This window comes from Salmo trutta, chromosome 14 (genome assembly GCF_901001165.1).
Source record: "Salmo trutta chromosome 14, fSalTru1.1, whole genome shotgun sequence".
NCBI classification, from domain to species: Eukaryota; Metazoa; Chordata; class Actinopteri; order Salmoniformes; family Salmonidae; genus Salmo; species Salmo trutta.
The window spans coordinates 20,421,689-20,440,771 of record NC_042970.1 but is presented as its reverse complement, the minus strand read 5'-3'; the positions used below and the strand labels follow the sequence as shown (position 1 = coordinate 20,440,771).

At 42.4% G+C, this 19,083-nt stretch overlaps 1 protein-coding gene across 1 annotated transcript; it reads right to left on the bottom strand.

The window, feature by feature from the left end:
- Positions 1–3,031: 3,031 nt before the first annotated feature.
- On the bottom strand, positions 3,032–18,274 carry LOC115207589 (endothelial transcription factor GATA-2-like). The gene is made up of 6 exons (XM_029774811.1): positions 18,101–18,274; positions 16,261–16,497; positions 15,611–16,111; positions 4,165–4,310; positions 3,881–4,006; positions 3,032–3,620 (listed from the first exon to the last, which is right to left on the bottom strand). The coding sequence occupies exons 2-6, from the start codon at positions 16,472–16,474 to the stop codon at positions 3,333–3,335; spliced, it is 1,275 nt and encodes a 424-aa protein (XP_029630671.1). The 5' UTR covers positions 16,475–16,497; positions 18,101–18,274; the 3' UTR covers positions 3,032–3,332.
- Positions 18,275–19,083: the final 809 nt, after the last annotated feature.

The window sequence follows — 19,083 nt, the reverse complement described above, 5'->3', positions numbered from 1 at the left end:
CCTCAACTCAGTGCAACATATCAGGAATACCTTGTCCTGTTTCCCAGAGAAAGTGTTACTCTGAAAAGTCTACCTCTAATATACTGCCAATATCACATTGTCTCTCGGAGCTCCTCGCTAGTAGAGTTTGGAAATTGTCTACAGTACTGATGGCAGTGAAACATCCAACTTGGTTTGGAATCATAGTTCTACCATTGCACAATTAAAAGACCTCACAATCCCTTTTAATTTAATATTTGAATGTATTTAATTGTAAACACCAATGAAGTGGCGTAATACGAGCCACATTTAGTTTACCTCCGCACATATAAACACTAAATCAACGAAAATAGAACTTAAGAGTTTGTCATGTTTACATAAGCCAGTCTGCTTGTGCACTGACAGATGATTAGCCCTGGCTATAACAAACCCTTTGAATTCAATATTTGAATATTTATATATACATGTAGTTGTAAATCATGTATATTTATTTCTTATCCTACTTTTTTGTATTTTTCAACATAAATGTATATTCAAGAGCAGGTACAGAACATGTACAGCACATACGAAACATAACTGCAGTCATTTCACAAGAGCAGAATTAGATTCACATAGTGGTGTTTTTTCTTACACAATGTTACACAAAATTATCACATAGGCTGATACCAAACTTTTAGGTTATTTCTGATAACATACTATTGTATCTATTCATTGGAGCCTACGATATTCAAAACACATGAAGCAATGACTTCTCAAAGAATAATACTGAAAGTGTCAATGGAATAGACAGATGGGAACCAACGGATGGCCTGTGGTTGCTAATCTCTCCCTGTCATTTTTTGCCATTTCCCCAAACCATAGCTGGCCGCACCAGTAGATAAAGCCAATTAAGGAAAGGCTGAATAAATTATGGAAACTCACCAGCCTCGGAGAAAATAACTCTTACTCTCTTCATATTCTCATGTCATATTCACAAACTCAGCATCTTCTTATTTTTTTTAAGCTCACAGTGAGAGGAAGAGCCGAAACCTTGAGAAAAACAAGCAGAGTTGTGTATTCAAAAATAAATTATTATAGAGAGCATGTATTATATATATACTATATATAATGTTAGGAGGGATAGTTATGGGAAATAGAGATGGCTGAATTCTCAATGATTTATTTCACAAGGCCTCTCTCTATACATTGGCTTGACACTATGGTCAGAGAACCCTGGATGTCAGAGAGCCCTGGAGGTCATACTGTATGAAGTTCGTTTTTGATATGCATTCTTCAAAAGAAGGCTGAAGATGATTATGATCTGCTCTCATAATGAAAGTGGATGTAAGCTTGAGTCTAGGTGGCATGTCCCTATGTTCACTGCCTCTTCTTGCAACAGGGTGGTGTGCTCACAAGGCTGAAACAAAATGTTGCATAAATAACGGTCCTGCTTCTCCCTGTGACCGTCATGTCAGTGAAGCGTGGATTCAAGGGTTGTATAAACACAACTTTGCAAATGACTGTTTACATCTAGATCTGGTCCATTGAATCTATTTGTCTGGATTTATGTCCACAGCTTGACATGTTTATGAAGATATTATTGTGGTAGTGTTTTTGAAAATAAGTTTATGTACAGGAATGTACAGTAATACTGAAGTCAAAATGATTCTCTTTAGAGAGCTGCTCACAAATGTAGCCTTCTTTATGGTCATGCCTCATGAATAGCTTGACACCACAAATAATGTTGTTTTTTTATTAAAAAGTGACTTGTCATACTGTCATTTATTAGTTTGATATTATCATTGGATTAATATTACTGTGATAATCATTATTGTTAGATTGATTTGTCTGTTTAGATTGAATAGTCTGTCTATTGTTAGATTAAGTCTGTTGAAGCATGTGTGGGCATTGGGCTGAGTACCTATGTGCACTGCAGAGCCTCTTAGTGAGTAACTGGAGGGGAGTGTGTATGATTGGCTTTTGGCAGCAGGTGGGTGGTTTAGAGTGTGTGGCTTCAGTGATAAGTTATCAGTAGTCTGACAGCCACTGTACTGAATAACCCCAACCCCACTCCCCACCATGAAACAGAAAAAGAAACACTTTCGAGGTCACAACTTCTATATTATATTGAGATGTACTGTACATATAGTAGTCCGAATGTTGTCAAGTTTAGCCATGCTACATTTTACATTAAAAAAAATCATTTAGCAGATGCTTTTATCCAGAACGACTTACAGTTATATATTATCATATGATATTGATTTGAACATATTTATTCTGCCTGTAAGCTGATTTTAATCAGAATATCAAACCGTCATATCATATTTGTTTCTGAGTTATTACAAAGCAAATTATGTTTTGTTGTTAATACATGACCTTTGCGTTCACGCACCATAGCAAACAGCAGGGAAAATGTGTAATGCATTAAACACCATGAGCATGCAGGTGTTTGTGGAACACTGTGTGTGCCCATGGTGTGTGTGTGTGTCATTTTTTGTTCACCTAACGGTAAGTAATGCCACATCAATCTAAATTTAGAACCTGGCACAAGTTCCTCACTTGAGTTAAATGTTTTGTCACTTTCCCGCAGCTTAATGGAAAACTGAGGATTTGCATGTCTTGTGTTTCCAATACAATTCCACTGTCAGAGTCCTTACCCCAACAGAACCTGAACAAAGACACCATTATACCTCAACAAGTGAGAGTACAATGCCACTATAGTGATACTCACTGCAGCACCTGCAACAGTGCTGATCATTTAAATACCATTTACACATTGAAAACGATCAACTTGTGCCTAAAACCCAGGTATTTGTTTAGTAATTAACCAGAAATAGTATAGAAGTTTTCTTAATATTACCATTCATGTTTTATTGTTTATGTGGAGCTTGTAAAAAATGACAAATATAGAAATGTAGCAAATGCAAAACAATTTCACATTTGAATGCCCTTTCACATTGGTCTACTAAAATCATAAATATTTGAAAAGGCATATGGCAACTGTAGTCGGTGCGTATTTACAAAATACAGCTACAAGCTCATACCAGTGTTAGCCGTATCAATGATCACAGTGGGACGTATAAACTTTACTTTTATTGTTTTACTTTTCATAAACATAGAATATGCCTTTTAACAAAATACAGTCAAATTATTCTGTAAAAGTTTTTATTTTTTGATCTTGAAAAATGTGCCACCATATTATGTCCAGTGTTTAGACAAGATCAACTTCACACACAAAATTGGTAAGCAACTATAAATGCATTTATGTACAGGGCATCCATTGCTACAAAGAAGCTTTTCCTCAGTAGGCTACTTTGTGTCTGTATGCTCTGTATGTTGCTGCCTTTATGGGTCTGCATATGCCCAGGTCTGTTTCACACCAGAGTGGGCACCATGGCAGTGTTTGGGTGTTGGTTGTAGGACAGGTTGGCAGACGGGTGAAGGCCGGAAGGGGGGGGGGGGAAGTGAGGGGTGTGGCTGTAGGAGAGCAGTGACCCTGGGCCCAGGGAGTAAGGGCCCCCGTGGTAATCGAGGGTGGGACCCTGTGATAGGTCAGGGTATTGCTCCAACATGGCACTCATCTTGCCCTTCTTGTTCTTGTTTGACACTTTACGGTTTCGTGTTTGGATACCGTCTTTCTTCATAGTAAGGGGTCTGTTGACCTGTAAAAGAGAAGTGTGCCTTTACTTCATATACATAAGTTAGTACATTCTCTTTCTCCGTTATTACCCTGATACTACTATACTACATGAGGTAGATCTAAAACAAACCGCTATTGCGGTTCAATGACTAGGGTTCAGTAGCTTGGAGTTGTGTGAGGTTTTGTCTTTTTCACCAGTGAAGGGGTGCTAGCTAGAAGCTGATAATAGTAGCTCTCTAGCAGTCAGTATACTGTATCAGTGTATCTTGTTCATTGACTCACGTTGTGCAGCTTGAAGTAGAGTCCACAGGCGTTACACACAGGCTCACCGCTGGCGTTCCGTCTCCACAATGTGGTGGTGCTGGTGTTACAGTTGGCACATTGTGTCCCAGCCCGCTTACTGACAATCTGAAACAGAGAGAGAGGAATGTACGTCAATTCTGTGGATGAAAGGTGAGTTCCAATGTTCATTTGGATTCTTTGAATTTTTCAATCAATAGATTGGCATGTCAACACAATAGAATTTACAACTGATTAGCTTATCCAATCCTTGTGCCATATCATACCAGTCTTTTCTTTGGCCGGATCAGGGGACGGTTTTGGCCATTCATCTTGTGATAAAGCCCACAGGCGTTACACAGGTAGTGTCCTGTCCCATCTCGACGCCATAGAGGGGTGTTAGTGGCTCCACAGTTGACGCACTCCCTGGCGTCTGCCACAAATCACAAACACACTACATCAGTCTCCTACCGGTCATTTGTTCCCAAAGAATCATCTGAAATCCCAAAGGATGTTCAGAGGAAAGCATGGGGGGATTGGCCATCTGGCAATTCTGGCAAATACCTATTGGGCTGGACCATTTTTTATTTGGGTGGGCTGGTTGGAATTAATACACACACAAAAAATAAAAATAAACGAAAAATAAAACAATGAAAAAACTTAACATGGCTGACGGACCATGGGCATGTTGCGCAATTTCTGTTATACTAATATAAACTGGACAAAAATATAAACGCAACATGTAAAGTGTTGGTCCCATGTTTCATGAGCTGAAATATAAGATCCCAGAAATGTTCCATATGCACAAAAAGCTTATTTCTCTCAAATTTGGTGCACATATTTGTTCACATCCCTGTTAGTGAGCATTTCTACTTTGCCAAGATAATCCATCCACCTGACAGGTGTGGCATATCAAGAAGCTGATTAAACAACATGATCATTACACAGGTGCACCTTGTGCTGGGGACAATAAAAGGCCACTCTAAAATGTGCAATTTTGTCACACAACACAATGCCACAAATGTCTCTAGGTTTGAGGGAGCATGCGATTGGCATGCTGACTGCAGGAATGTCCCCCAGAGCTGGTGCCAGATAGTTGAATATTAATTTCTCTACCATAAACCGCCTCCAATGTCGTTTTAGAGAATTTGGCAGTACGTCCAACCGGCCTCACAACCGAGCCCACGTGTAACCACACCAGCCCAGGACCTCCACATCCGGCTTCTTCACCTACAGGATAGTTTAAGACCAGCCACCCGGACAGCCGTTGAAACGGCGAAGTATTTATTTTATTTATTTTTTATTTAAATTTGTAAAAATGTTAAACCCCTTTTCTCCCCAATTTCATGGTATCCAATTGGTAGTGACAGTCTTGTCTCATCGCTGCAACTCCCGTATGGAGAGGCGAAGATCGAGAGCCGTGCATCCTCCGAAACACAACCCAACCAAGCCGTCTGCTTCTTGACACAATGCCCACTTAATCCGGAAGCCAGCCGCACCAATGTGCCGGTCGCGACCGGCTGCGATAGAGCCTGGACTCAAACCAAGAATCTTCAGTGGCACAGCTAGCACTGCGATGCAGTGCCTTAGACCACTGCACCACTCAGGAGGCCTGAGGAGTATTTCTGTCTAAAATTAAGCCCTTTTGTGAGGAAAAACTCATTCTGATTGGCTGGGCCTGGTTCCCTAGTGGGTGGGCCTGGCTCGCAAGTGGATGGGCCTATGTCCTCCCATGGCCAGCCATGGCTGCGCCCCTGCCCAGTCAAGTGAAATCCATAGATCAGCGCCTATTGAATTTATATCAATTGACTGATTTCCTTATATGAACTGTAACTCAGTAAAATCGTTGAAATTGTTCCATGTTGCTTTATATTTTTGTTTAGTATATAATGAGCCTTTGGCTGATTAGTGTGCAACGGACAGTTTTGTGATAGGCAGAGCTGAGGTCATGCAAACTCACATTCAAAGTCAAATGCGACATCAGCAGAGACCTGTTCTGACTCCCCCGATTCTAGTGTCATCAGTTAGACAGCTAAGATCATGGATAGTAAAAAACGGAAAGAGCTCCTATAAACGTAAAAAGAGCACATGGCTACTGCTGGCTAACACCTTTGTCCCGAAGCAAGCACCAGTTAGCCTTGAGCTAGCTTCGAGCTAGGCCCATCTCCCAGCTAGCCGAAGAGGTCTACCAGCTAATTCTTGGGCTACAAAACCTCTTTTGCCAATTGGCCTGGACGCTTTATTGCCAACACGGAGCCCCGCCGATCCATCACGATCCATCAGTACGTCTTTTATTCTCTGTTCCCAACGCACTAGACTACCAGTTCTTATAGCCTTTAGCTGTACCCTTATCCTACTCCTCCTCTGTTCCTCTGGTGATGTAGAGATTAACCCAGGCCCTGCAGCCCCCAGCACCACACCTATTTCCCAGGTGTTCTCATTTGTTGACTTCTGTAACCGTAAAAGACTTGGTTTCATGCATGTTAACATCAGAACCCCCTAAATGTGTTTTATTCACTGCTTTAGCACACTCAGCCAACCTTGATGTCCTAGTCATGTCTGAATCCTGGCTTAGGAAGGCCACCAAAAATTCTGAAATTTCCATCCCCAACTACAACATTATCCGGCAAGATAGAACTGCCAAAGGTGGCAGAGTTTCAATCTACTGCGTAGATAGCCTGCAGAGTTCTGTCATACTATCCAGGTCTGTGCCCAAACAATTTGAGGTTCTACTTTTAAAAATCCAACTTTCCAATTCGAGGTAATCTTAGGTTTTATTACATACAGTCGGGAGGAACTATTGGATATAAGAGCAATGTCAACTCACCAACATTACTACCAGGAATACGACTTTCCCGAAGCGGATCCTTTGTTTGGCCTACCACCCAGGACAATGGATCGGATCCCAGACGGTGACCCAAAACAACGACGCCGTAGAAGAAGGGGCAGACGGAGCGGTCTTCTGGTCAGGCTCCGTAGACGGGCACATTGCGCACCGCTCCCGAGCATACTACTCGCCAATGTCCAGTCTCTTGACAATAAGGTAGACGAAATCCGAGCAAGGGTAGCATTCCAGAGAGACATCCGAGACTGTAACTTTCTTTGTTTCATGGAAACATGGCTCACTTGAGACACGCTATCTGAGTCGGTACAGCCACCTGGTTTCTTCACGCATTGCACCGACAGAAACAAGCATCTCTCTGGTAAGAAGAAGGGCGGGTGTGTATGCCTTACGATTAACGAGATGTGGTGTGATCATAATAACATACAGGAACTCAAGTCCTTTTGTTCACCTGACTTAGAATTCCTCACAATCAAATGCCGACCGCATTATCTACCAAGAGAATTCTCTTCGATCATAATCACAGTTGTGTATATTCCACCCCAAGCAGACACATCGACGGCCCTGAAAGAACTTCATTGGACTTCATGTAAACTGGAAACCACATATCCTGAGGCTGCATTTATTGTAGCCAGGGATTTTAACAAGGCTAATCTGAAAACAAGGCTCCCCAAATTCTATCAGCATATCAATTGTGCTACCAGGGCTGGCAAAACCCTAGACCACTGTTAATCTAACTTCTGCGACGCATATAAGGCCCTCCCCCACCCTCCCTTCGGAAAAGCTGACCACGACTCCATTTTGTTGCTCTCAGCCTATAGACAGAAACTAAAACAGGAAGCTCCCGCCCACAGATCTGTTCAACGCTGGTCCAACCAATCGGATTCCACGCTTCAAGATTGCTTCGATCACGTGGACTGGGATATGTTCCGCATTGCGGCGAACAACAACATTGACAAATACGCTGATTTGGTGTGCGAGTTTATTAACAAATGCATCGGTGATGCTGTACCCACAGCATCTATTAAAACATTCCCCAACCAGAAACCGTGGATATATGGCAGAATTCGCGCAAAACTGAACGTGCGAACCACTGCTTTTAATCAGGGCAAGGTGACTGGAAACATGACCGAATAGAAACAGTGTAGCTATTCCCTCCGCAAGGCAATCAAACAAGCTAAGCGTCAGTACAGAGACAAAGTGGAGTCGCAATTCAACGGCTCAGACACGAGAGGTATGTGGCAGGGTCTACAGTCAATCACGGACTACAAAAGAAAAACCAGCCCCGTCGCGGATCATGATGCCTTGCTCCCAGACAGACTAAACAACTTTTTTGCTCGCTTTGAGGCCAATACAGTGCCACTGACACGGCCTGCTACCAAAACCTGCAGGCTCTCCTTCACTGTAGCCAACGTGAGTAAAACATTTAAACGTGTTAACCCTCGCAAGGCTGCAGGCCCAGACGGCATCCCCGGTCGCGTCCTCAGAGCATTCACAGACCAGCTGGCTGGTGTGTTTACAGACATATTCAATCAATCCTTATCCCAGTCTGCTGTCCCCACATGCTTCAAGAGGGCCACCATTGTTCCTGTTCCCAAGAAAGCTAAGGTAACTGAGCTAAATGACTTCCGCCCTGTAGCACTCACTTCCGTCATCATGAAGTGCTTTGAGAGACTAGTCAAGGACCATATCACCTCCACCCTACCTGACACCCTAGACCCACTCCTATTTGCATACCGCCCCAATAGGTCCACAGACGACGCAATCGCCATCCCACTGCCCTAACCCATCTGGACAAGAGGAATACCTATGTAAGAATGCTGTTCATCGATTACAGCTCAGCATTTAACACCATAGTACCCTCCAAACTCGTCATTAAGCCTGGGTCTTGAGACCCTGGGGCTCAACCCCGCCCTGTGCAACTGGGTCCTGGACTTCCTGACGGGCCGCCCCCAGGTGGTGAGGGTAGGTAACAACATCTCCACCCCGCTGATCCTCAACACTGGGTCCCCACAAGGGTGCGTTCTCAGCCCTCTCCTGTACCAAATGACTGCGTGGCCATGCACGCCTCCAACTCAATCATCAAGTTTGCAGACGACACTACAGTGGTAGTGACAGCCTACAGGGAGGAGGTGAGGGCCCTCGGAGTGTGGTGTCAGAAAAATAACCTCACACTCAATGTCAACAAAACAAAGGAGATGATTGTGGACTTCAGGAAACAGCAGAGGGAGCAGCCCCCTATCTACATTGACGGGACAGTAGTGGAGAGGGTGGGGAGTTTTAAGTTCCTCGGCGTACACATCACGGAAAAACTGAAATGGTCCACCCACACAGACAGCGTGGTGAAGAAGGCACAGCAGCGCCTCTTCAACCTCAGGAGGCTGAAGAAATTCGGCTTGTCACCAAAAACACTCACAAAGTTTTACAGATGCACAATCGAGAGCATCCTGTCGGGCTGTATCACTGCCTGGTACGGCAGCTGCTCCGCCCATAACCGGAAGGCTCTCCAGAGGGTAGTGAGGTCTGCACAACGCATCACCGGGTGCAAACTACCTGCCCTCCAGGACACCGACACCACCCGATGTCACAGGAAGGCCAAAAAGATCATCAAGGACAACAACCACCCGAGCCACTGCCTGTTCACCCCGCTATCATCCAGAAGGCGAGGTCAGTATAGGTGCATCAAAGCGGGGACCGAGAGACTGAAAAACAGCTTCTATCTCAAGGCCATCAGACTGTTAAACAGCCATCACTAACATTGAGTGGTTGCTGCCAACACACTGACTCAACAACAGCCACTTTAATAATGGTTAAACTGATGTAATCAATTTATCACTAGCCACATTATATTATAGAATGTTTACTTACCCTACATTACTCATCTCTTATGTATATACTGTACGCTATACCATCTACTGCATCTTGCCATCTTGATGTAATGTATCACTAGCCACTTTAAACAATGCCGCTTTATATGTTTTCATACCGTATATTTCTCATATCATATGTATATACTGTACTCTATACCATCTACTGCATCTTGCCAATGCCGTTCGGCCATCACTCATTTAAATATTGGTATGTACATATTCGTATTCATTCCTTTACACTTGTGTGTATAAGGTAGTTGTGAAATTGTTAGGTTATATTAGTTGTTAGATATTACTGCATAGTCGGAACTAGAAACACAAGCATTTCACTACACTTGCATTAACACCTGCTAACCATGTGTATGTGACAAATACATTTGATTTTATTTGATTTAGAAATACATCTCTCACCGTTGCCGCTTGTTATAGACCCCCCTCAGCCCCCAGCTGTGCCTTGGACACCATATGTGAATTGATTGCCCCCCATTTATCTTCAGAGTTCGTACTGTTAGGTGACCTAAACTGGGATATGCTTAACACCCTGGCTGTCCTACAATCTAAGCTAGATGCCCTCAATCTCACACAAATTATCAAGGAACCTACCAGGTACAACCCTAAATCCGTAACCATGGGCACCCTCACCGATATCATCCTGACCAACTTGCCCTCTAAATTCACCTCTGCTGTCTTCAACCAGGATCTTAGCAATCACTGCCTCATTGCCTGCGTCCATAATGGGTCCGTGGTCAAATGACCACCCCTCATCACTGTCAAACGCTCCCTAAAACACTTCAGCGAGCAGGACTTTCTAATCGACCTGGCCCTGGTATCCTGGAAGGATATTGACCTCATCCCGTCAGTAGAGGATGCCTGGTTGTTCTTTAAAAGTGCTTTCCTCACCATCTTAAATAAGCATGCCCCATTCAAAAATGTAGAACTAAGAACAGATATAGCCCTTGCATCACACCAGACTTGACTGCCCTTGACCAGCACAAAAACATCCTGTGGCATTCTGCATTAGTATCGAATATCCCCCGCGATATGTAACTTTTCAGTGACGTCAGGAACCAATATGCACAGTCAGTTAGGAAAGCTAAGGCTAGCTTTGCATCCTTTAGCACTAATTCCAAAAAGTTTTGGGACACTGTAAAGTCCATGGAGAAGAAGAGCACCTCCTCCCAGCTGCCCATTGCACTGAGGATAGGAAACACTGTCACCACTGATAAATCTCCGATAATCGATAATTTCAAACACATCACGGACCATTTCGAAACCCCCCGTACCTTCTCCACTATGCAATCTGGTTTCTGAGCTGGTCATGGGTGCACCTCAGCCGCGCTCAAGGTCCTAAACGATATCATAAATGCCATCGATAAAAGACAGTACTGTACTGTGCAGCCATCTTCATCGACCTGGCCAAGGCTTTCGACTTGGTCAATCACCGCATTCTTATCGGCAGACTCAATAGCCTTGGTTTCTCAAATGACTGCCTCACCTGGTTCACCAACTACTTCTCAAATAGAGTCCAGTATGTCAAATTGGAGGGCCTGTTGTCCGGACCTCTGGCAGTCTCTATGGGGGTGCCACAGGGTTCAAACCTCGGGCCGACTCTTTTCTCTGTATATATCAATGATGTCGCTCTTGCTGCTGGTGATACTCTGATCCACCTCTAAGCAGACGACACTATTCTGTATACATCTGGCCCTTCTTTGGACACTGTGTTAACAAACCTCCAAACGAGCTTCATTGCCATACAACACTCTTTCTGTGGCCTCCAACTGCTTTTAAATGCTAGTAAAACTAAATGCATGCTCTTTAACCGATTGCTGCCCGCACCCGCCCGCCCGACTAGCATCACTACTCTGGACGGTTCTGACTTATATGTGGACAACTGCAAATACCTAGGTGTCTGGTTAGACTGTAAACTCTCCTTCCAGACTCACATTAAGCATCTCCAATCCAAAACTAAATATAGAATCGGCTTCCTATTTCACAACAAAGCCTCCTTCACTCATGCTGCCAAACATACCCTTGTAAAACTGACTATCCTACCGATCCTTGACTTCGGCGATCATTTGCAAAATAGCCTCCAACACTCTATCAGCAAATTGGATGTAATCTATCACAGTGCCATCCGTTTTGTCACCAAAGCCCCATATACTACCCACCACTGAGACCTGTATACTCTCGTTTGCTGGCCCTTGCTTCATACTCGTCGCCAAACCCGCTGGCTCCAGGTCATCTATAAGTATTTGCTAGGTAAAGCCCCGCCTTATCTCAGCTCACTGGTCACCATAGCAACACCCACCCGTAGCATGTACTCCAGCAGGTATATTTCACTGGTCATCCCCAAAGCCAACACGTTCTTTGGCCTCCTTTCCTTCCAGTTCTCTGCTGCCAATGACTGGTACGAATTGCAAAAATCACTGAAGCTGGAGACTTATATCTCCCTCTCTAACCTTAAGCATCAGCTGTCAGAGCAGCTTACTGTACCTGTACACAGCCCATCTGTAAATAGCACACCCAACTACCTCCTCCCCATATTGTTATTTTTTTATTTGTTGCTCTTTTGCACCCCAGTATCTCTACTTGCACATCATCATCTGCACATCTATCACTCTTACTACATTTGCACACACTGTAATTAGATTTTTTTATTTTGTTATTGACTGTACGTATGTTTATCCCATGTGTAACTCTGTGCTGTTGTTTTAGTCGCACTGCTTTGCTTTATCTTGGCCAGGTCACAGATCAACTTTCCTAATATTAAGCACAATGCTTCACTTTACAATAGAAGTATAGCCTACCAGGCTGGCATGAAAATGAACAAAAGGAAAAGCGTCCTCCATTCTCTATTTAGGTGCATAGATGACATGTCTTTTTTCCCCTCATGCTCTGTCCGAGACAGACATGTTAATGGTCCATTCTAAATCAAAACTAATTTCACACATATTTTGCAACTTTCTCAAATCATAGTCGCACACCTCATTCAGCCTAGCCCATAGGCCTATATGTTTTGATAATGTTTGTATCACAACTAAAGTGGCCAAATAACTTCTTAATAAAATTAAGCACATTAATTTGCTTTACAACGGGTGTAGAGCCAAACAGAAATACATAGGCAGCACGAGTTTCAAATTTAGGGAAAATCATTTTCTGCTAATTGATTGCATTTTGGAAAAATTGCACTTCTAGCCTACTGCCGTGTGCGCATTGCTACACTTATAATATGAAGAAATGTATCAACATTGTAAGCAAAATTTTCTGATCTGTTGCATCAGCCTCATTTCTTTTAAAACGTTTTTTATGCGAGTGGTTGTATTAATTTGGGATCTATCGCATCCCACAACTGTCCCAGAGTATGTTTGGAATATCTATTTATTGCACAGAAGGACAAGTTGACCAATAGAATAGGTCAACTTCTGTACGATGGGGGATAGTAGATTGACATAGGCTAATGCTTTTGCCTGCTCATCTTATTGGCTAAATTTGGACAGTTCTTCTAACATCTTCAATATGCGCCTCAGAATTTGATAAGGGACATGTGCAATTGCATCCCCGATGTGCCTGTCTTCACTTGTAGCTTACTTCTTAGCTGTGACAAGGACCTGATCACGTGACGGGCATTAGCTAATAAGAATTGAGACATCTGAGAGAGCCATGTGAGTGAGAGTGCTTTGGAGCACAGCAGCCGGGAGAAGGGAATTATAATTACACTGAACAAAAATATAGACACAACAAGCGACTTTTTAAAAGATTTTACTGAGTTACAGTTCATATAAGGAAATCAGTCAATTTAAATACATTCATTAGGCCCTACTCTATGGATTTCACATGACTGGAAATACAGATATCCATCTGCTGGTCACAGATGCCTTAAAAATAGGTAGGGTCGTGGATCAGAAAACCAGTCAGTATCTGGTGTGACCACCATTTGCCTCATGCAGCGCAACACATCTCCTTCGAAAAAAAGTTGATCAGGCTGTTGATTGTGGCCTGTGGAATGTTGTCCCAGTTCCTCTTCAATGGCTGTGCGAAGTTGCTGGATATTGATGGGAACTGGATCACACTGTCGTACACGTTGATCCAGAGCATCCCAAACATGCTCAATGGGTGACATGTCTGATGCGTGTGCAGGCCATGGAAGAACTGGGAAATGATCAGCTTACAGGATCTGTGTACAGATCCTTGTGACATGGGGCCGTGCATTATTATGCTAAAACATGAGGTGATGGCACCGGATGAATGGCACGACAATGGGCCTCATGATCTCGCCATGGTATCTCTGTGCATTCAAATTGCCATCGATAAAATGCAATCGTGTTCGTTGTTCGTAGCTTACTCCGGCCCATACCATAACCCCACTGCCACCATGGGGCACTCTGTTCACAACGTTGACATCAGCAAACTGCTGTTCCACACAACGTCTGCCATCTGCCATCTGTCCTAGGCTGGCGTGGTTACACGTGGCTCTGCGGTTGTGAGGCCGGTTGGACGTACTATCAAATTTTCTAAAACGATGTTAGGGGCGGCTTATGGTAGAGAAATTAACTGGCAACAGCTCATGTGCACATTCCTGCAGTCAGCATGCCAATTTCACGCTCTCTCAAAACTTGAGACATCTGTGGCATTGTGTTGTGTGACAAAACTGCACATTTTCACATTCACTTTTATTGTCCCCAGCACAAGGTGCACCCATGTAATGATCATACTGTTTAATGAGCTTCTTGATATGCCACACCCGTCAAGTGAATGGATTATCTTGGTAAAGGAGAAATGCTCACTAACAGGGATGAAAACAAATTTGTGTACAAAATTTGAGAGATATAAGCTTTTTGTGCATATGGAACATTTCTGGGATGTTTTATTTCAACTCATGAAACATGGGACCAACACCTTACATGTTGCATTTATACTTTTGTTCTGTGTATTATATTCAGCCCAATGGCACAACGGCCACTTTGGCCGCAAAAGGCATGGATTGTTTAGGGGGCATTACGGCCACACAAGGGGGATGCCAATGGGAAATTCAAGGCCTGGTGAGAATATTATCGAGTGCTTGTAAAATTGTAAATGAGTGACTGATGAAGTGTGTGCAGCCTGCAAAAAACCCAAAGAAAAGCTCATGCCTTTCATGCAACTTTTTTCAAATCATCATAAGAGTCGAATAATGCAGCCTTAGAATGTATTAAAATCAAAACATATAGCCAGTGGTGGAAAAAGTACCCACTTGTCATACTTGAGTAAAAGTAAAGATACCTTAAAGGAAAATGACTCAAGTAAAAGTAAAAGCCACCCAGTAAAATACTACTTCAGTAAAAGTCTAAAAGTATTTGAATTTAAATTTACTTAAGTATCAAAAGTAAAAGTATAACTCATTTCAAATTGTTTATATTAAGCAACCCAGATGGCATGATTTTCTTGTTTTTTAAACTTACCCATATCAGGGCCTAACATAAAGACAACTCAGAGAATGCTATTCTTTTTTTCTGAAATAGAGTACATTTTCTTCATATCATGTTTCTTTAAACCTGTCTAAAATAAATAATGGATTCATTGGGATGGTGTCGGCTATATTAAATGGATTTATTAGACTTTTTAAAATGTAGATGTTCAAAATGTCTGCATCAGTGAATTGTAGGCTATACATGGAAGCCAGGAGATGCTAAACGTGTTTATGTTAATTCAGTGTCAATTACCATGAGACCGGCAGTTATTTTCTTGACAGTCACCGGCTGACAAAATGTAATGACCGTCACAGCCCTACTGTAGGTAGTAGTCTGCAAAGTTTTTTTAGGACATTACATTTACTGTTGGATGAATACATGGCTACTAGCAGTGGGTATTATATTTAGAGTTAGCGATCTAGTTAATGTGTTTTGAGTTTCCACTTCCTCAGGTATTGAACCCCAAATAATTAGCCTACGATATTAGTTAGTGCACATAAAGATGTATGTAATTAAGTAATCTCTACTGAACCCCCCCAAAAATCGGGAAATTCTGGAGTCCTATTTTGCTCACCTGGTGGGGACAGCCTCATCTTATTACGTAGTTTGGGGGAGTAGGAGGAGGGGTTAATCCATGCCCCTGGAGAGTAGAGGCCTGCTGTGCCGTAGTCCTGTGGAGAGGTTATGTACGAGCTGTAGGGGCCCATCATCTGCGAGTGGGAGTGGAGAGATGGTGTGTAAACACCCCCAGCAGCTGAAGTCAGATTCAGAAAACTGCTTCCACCACCTCCCCCTAAAGGACTCAAGCGCTCGGCCTTCAAGGCCTCCTGAAGCCTGGGACTTTCTTTGCCATCCCTGCCTGGAGAGGAGTACCCATTTCTGCAGGAAAACGAGGATGTGGCACTGGAGGCATAAAGGGAGGTTGGGGTGTGTGGGTGCAGTGAAGTCTTGGTGAAAGGGTTGCTGGTCCAAGTAGAGGTTGATGGGTTGTAAGGAGAGCTCAGGGAGTGGCTTCCAGGCCCTTCCAGCCATTGGAGGTTGCCTGGGAGAGAGGGCGAGGAGTACACTTGGCGAACTGTATGAGAGAGATACAATAGAAGGGCATAGTTGTCAGGGGAGTCCCTCATTACACATTTTTCAAATACTTTTATATTCAATGTTAATTTAAACTCTGAAAGGTCAACATAAATGTTTTAAAGTTATGTTAGGTTCCACACTGCTGACCTGAGCTGTGTCTGTAGGCTGATGGAGCTCTGCTGTGGCTGGGGTTGGACAAGTAGGAGGGCAGGCTGGAGAAATCAGTCTCATGGTTGGAGAAGAAGGGCTCTCCCTCCTCTCCTGGAGGTAGTAAGCCAGGCTCTGAGGAGAAGCTGGCCAGGGGATCAGAGCTGAGCAGAGCCGGAGACACCCAGTGAGACTGTTCAGTGGAATCCTCCATTTTTACAGAGATAACCACTGACTCTGAAACAACAGAAAGGATTTGGAGAAATCTGCCATTCTTTGGGAGTCCCAGGGAATAGATTTAGTTGGGACCTGATTTGACCTATAGCAACAACCAGACAGGACCAGCATCTCAGTAGGCCGATGTGATTTACATTCAAGTGTTTACAAATAATGTTGTTTGTGTGGATGCCATTTTAAAGAAACCCATGTAACTTCAAGACATGATGGTCCCTCGACAGCAGCAGTTCTTTTCTAACTTCCCTTTCAAGAATCCTCATTTGCCTGTGGCTGAAAGTAGACCCAAATAATTAATAAGCCTATCTGCAATTACAAACAGTGAACAAACGTTTGCTGACTACAACAAATGACCTTTATTGTAATTCATATTATGCGTTTTGTAAAAACAGAATATGAGAGAAACATCCCTGGGCTAAAACATTGAGTACTTCTAAGGAAAAAACAAATAAAAATGGTAGTAATGAAATTGAAAACAGTTAATTCAATGGAAATAATCTGTTTATAGATGTTCAGCACTGCATGGTGCTGGTGCTTATATAATTTGATAAAGTTCAGTGACAATTTTGTATAATATAAAGTGAGTTTATCACATTCAATGGAATTGATGGTATAATGTAACAGAGAGTTCTTCTAGCCAAAACAAAGAATTCATCTCTGGAAACAACGGAAGTATGGTCTGCTCTGTATCACACAGTGCAGGGTGTACAGTAGTTAGTAGTAGACACAATGTTGCATCATACCTTTATTCACTTGTGATAAGGGAAAAGAGGAGCCTAATAGGGTCTGATAGAGTCTGAGAAAATCAGATAGAGTACATTATTGTCCTACTTAATATACCTAGCACCAGTGATATGACGGAATCAACTAATCTCATCTGATTAGTTGAAATCTATTGTAACACAATTACTGCTGACTAACAGCCAGTGGACCATAGAAAACCACTGTTATGGAACTTCTCTTAATAAAAAAAGTGTGCATAATAAATCAATGCTATCACTGCAATAACAACAACAAAACAATTTGCCCAAATAATCACAATAGGAAAATAGTGAAATGACACTGTAAATTTCCAATGGTATAGTAGTTTTACTCTCATTGTATACCAGCCGTTATGGCAAAAATAAATAGATGTCAACATTTTTGTGAAATAGTTACAATTCAAATGTTAATTAATATAATGAAAATGCTTTATGTTAAATTAAGATTCAACTCAAATTATTCATCCAACTAGATGAAGAGAAGTAACATACTAGCAATAAAGACATGATGAGCAATTAAGACCCATGTTGATAAGTGTACACTTGTCTGGATATAAATAATTCAACCATGCCCTCCTTTACTGTAACTGTAGTGTTACAGTTGTAGCTAGGGTTACCAAAATGTAACTATTGAAAAAGTTTAAGAACTTTATCTAAAGAAGCCATTGCCACTTATCACTTTGATCTCTCATAGTGTTGCAGCCAATCAAACAACGAATGATCTGGAGTAATGCAGAATGCTAACTTCCACAGATTCCAGCTTCACACCATTACACTTCCACTGTCACTCACAGGCTGATAGTGTGTACAGTGGCACTGTAATGTGACAGAAATGCTGCACCTACCTGAGGTCCCTGTGAGGAGTGGATGTCAAAGGTGAGTAAAGTACGGCCACAGTAGAAGGATACCCAGCTAGGTGAGAGATTAAGAGATCATACAGCCTGAGGTTTGTATCTGTGTATGTGTGGGAAAATCTCCAGAAGACTAACTGAGTTCTAGAACCCCTCGAAAATGACTGAGATTAAGGTTAGAAAGGGAGAGATGGGAGGGGTTGGGGAGAACTTTTTTGAAAGACACACCTCCTTTTCCTGCTATACCAAGAGATCTAATTTGTCTGTTAGGGTAGACTCACTATAGTCAGTCCCAACTAGAAATTGTCAGCAAATGTATCAATACCCAGAAACTCCTTATTATGATCATTATTTACTTCTATGTTGACAGGAATTGTTAACATGAACACTTTTTTAAATTTTCTATATGATTCCATTTATGACATGGTATTGTTGTATAAAAAGGGGAGTTGACGGGTATTAATGTGGCTTGTGTCAGTAATATCTGGACTAGCCGACTAAACTCAGCTCCACGATTTACAATAGATTTGAACTGCAACTAGTGTGGGGGGACTGGAGCTCCAACGTCACATAAAATTACTTTTTTATCAAAAACGACATATTTCAGCACCCCAACAATAGACTGTAAATGCGTGCTATTCTTTGGGTGCTGAAATCTGTCATTTTTTTATAACATTTTCATTTTATGTTTGGTCGGAGCTCCAGTCCGCCCACACTAGTCGCCGCTCAACTCTATCTCAAATCGTGGGGTTGAGTTTGGTGGCTACAGTTGAGGTCGGAAGTTTACATACACCTTAGCCAAAGACATCTAAACTCCGTTTTTCACAATTCCTGACATTTAATCCTAGTACAAATTCTCTGTCTTAGGTCAGTTAGGATCACCACTTTATTTTAAGAATGTGAAATGTCAGAATAATAGTAGAGAGAATGATTTATTTTAACTTTTATTTCTTTCATCACATTCCCAGTGGGTCAGA

What these genes read in the sequence shown, in the direction of transcription:
- LOC115207589 (XM_029774811.1), bottom strand. Translation starts at nt 16,474, where the DNA reads ATGGAGGATTCCACTGAACAGTCTCACTGGGTGTCTCCGGCTCTGCTC. An exon ending in TCCGGCCAAAGAAAAGACTG is followed by an intron (nt 4,007 to 4,164) that starts GTATGATATGGC and finishes TCTCTGTTTCAG; the next exon opens with ATTGTCAGTAAGCGGGCTGG. An exon ending in TCTACTTCAAGCTGCACAAC is followed by an intron (nt 3,621 to 3,880) that starts GTGAGTCAATGA and finishes TCTCTTTTACAG; the next exon opens with GTCAACAGACCCCTTACTAT.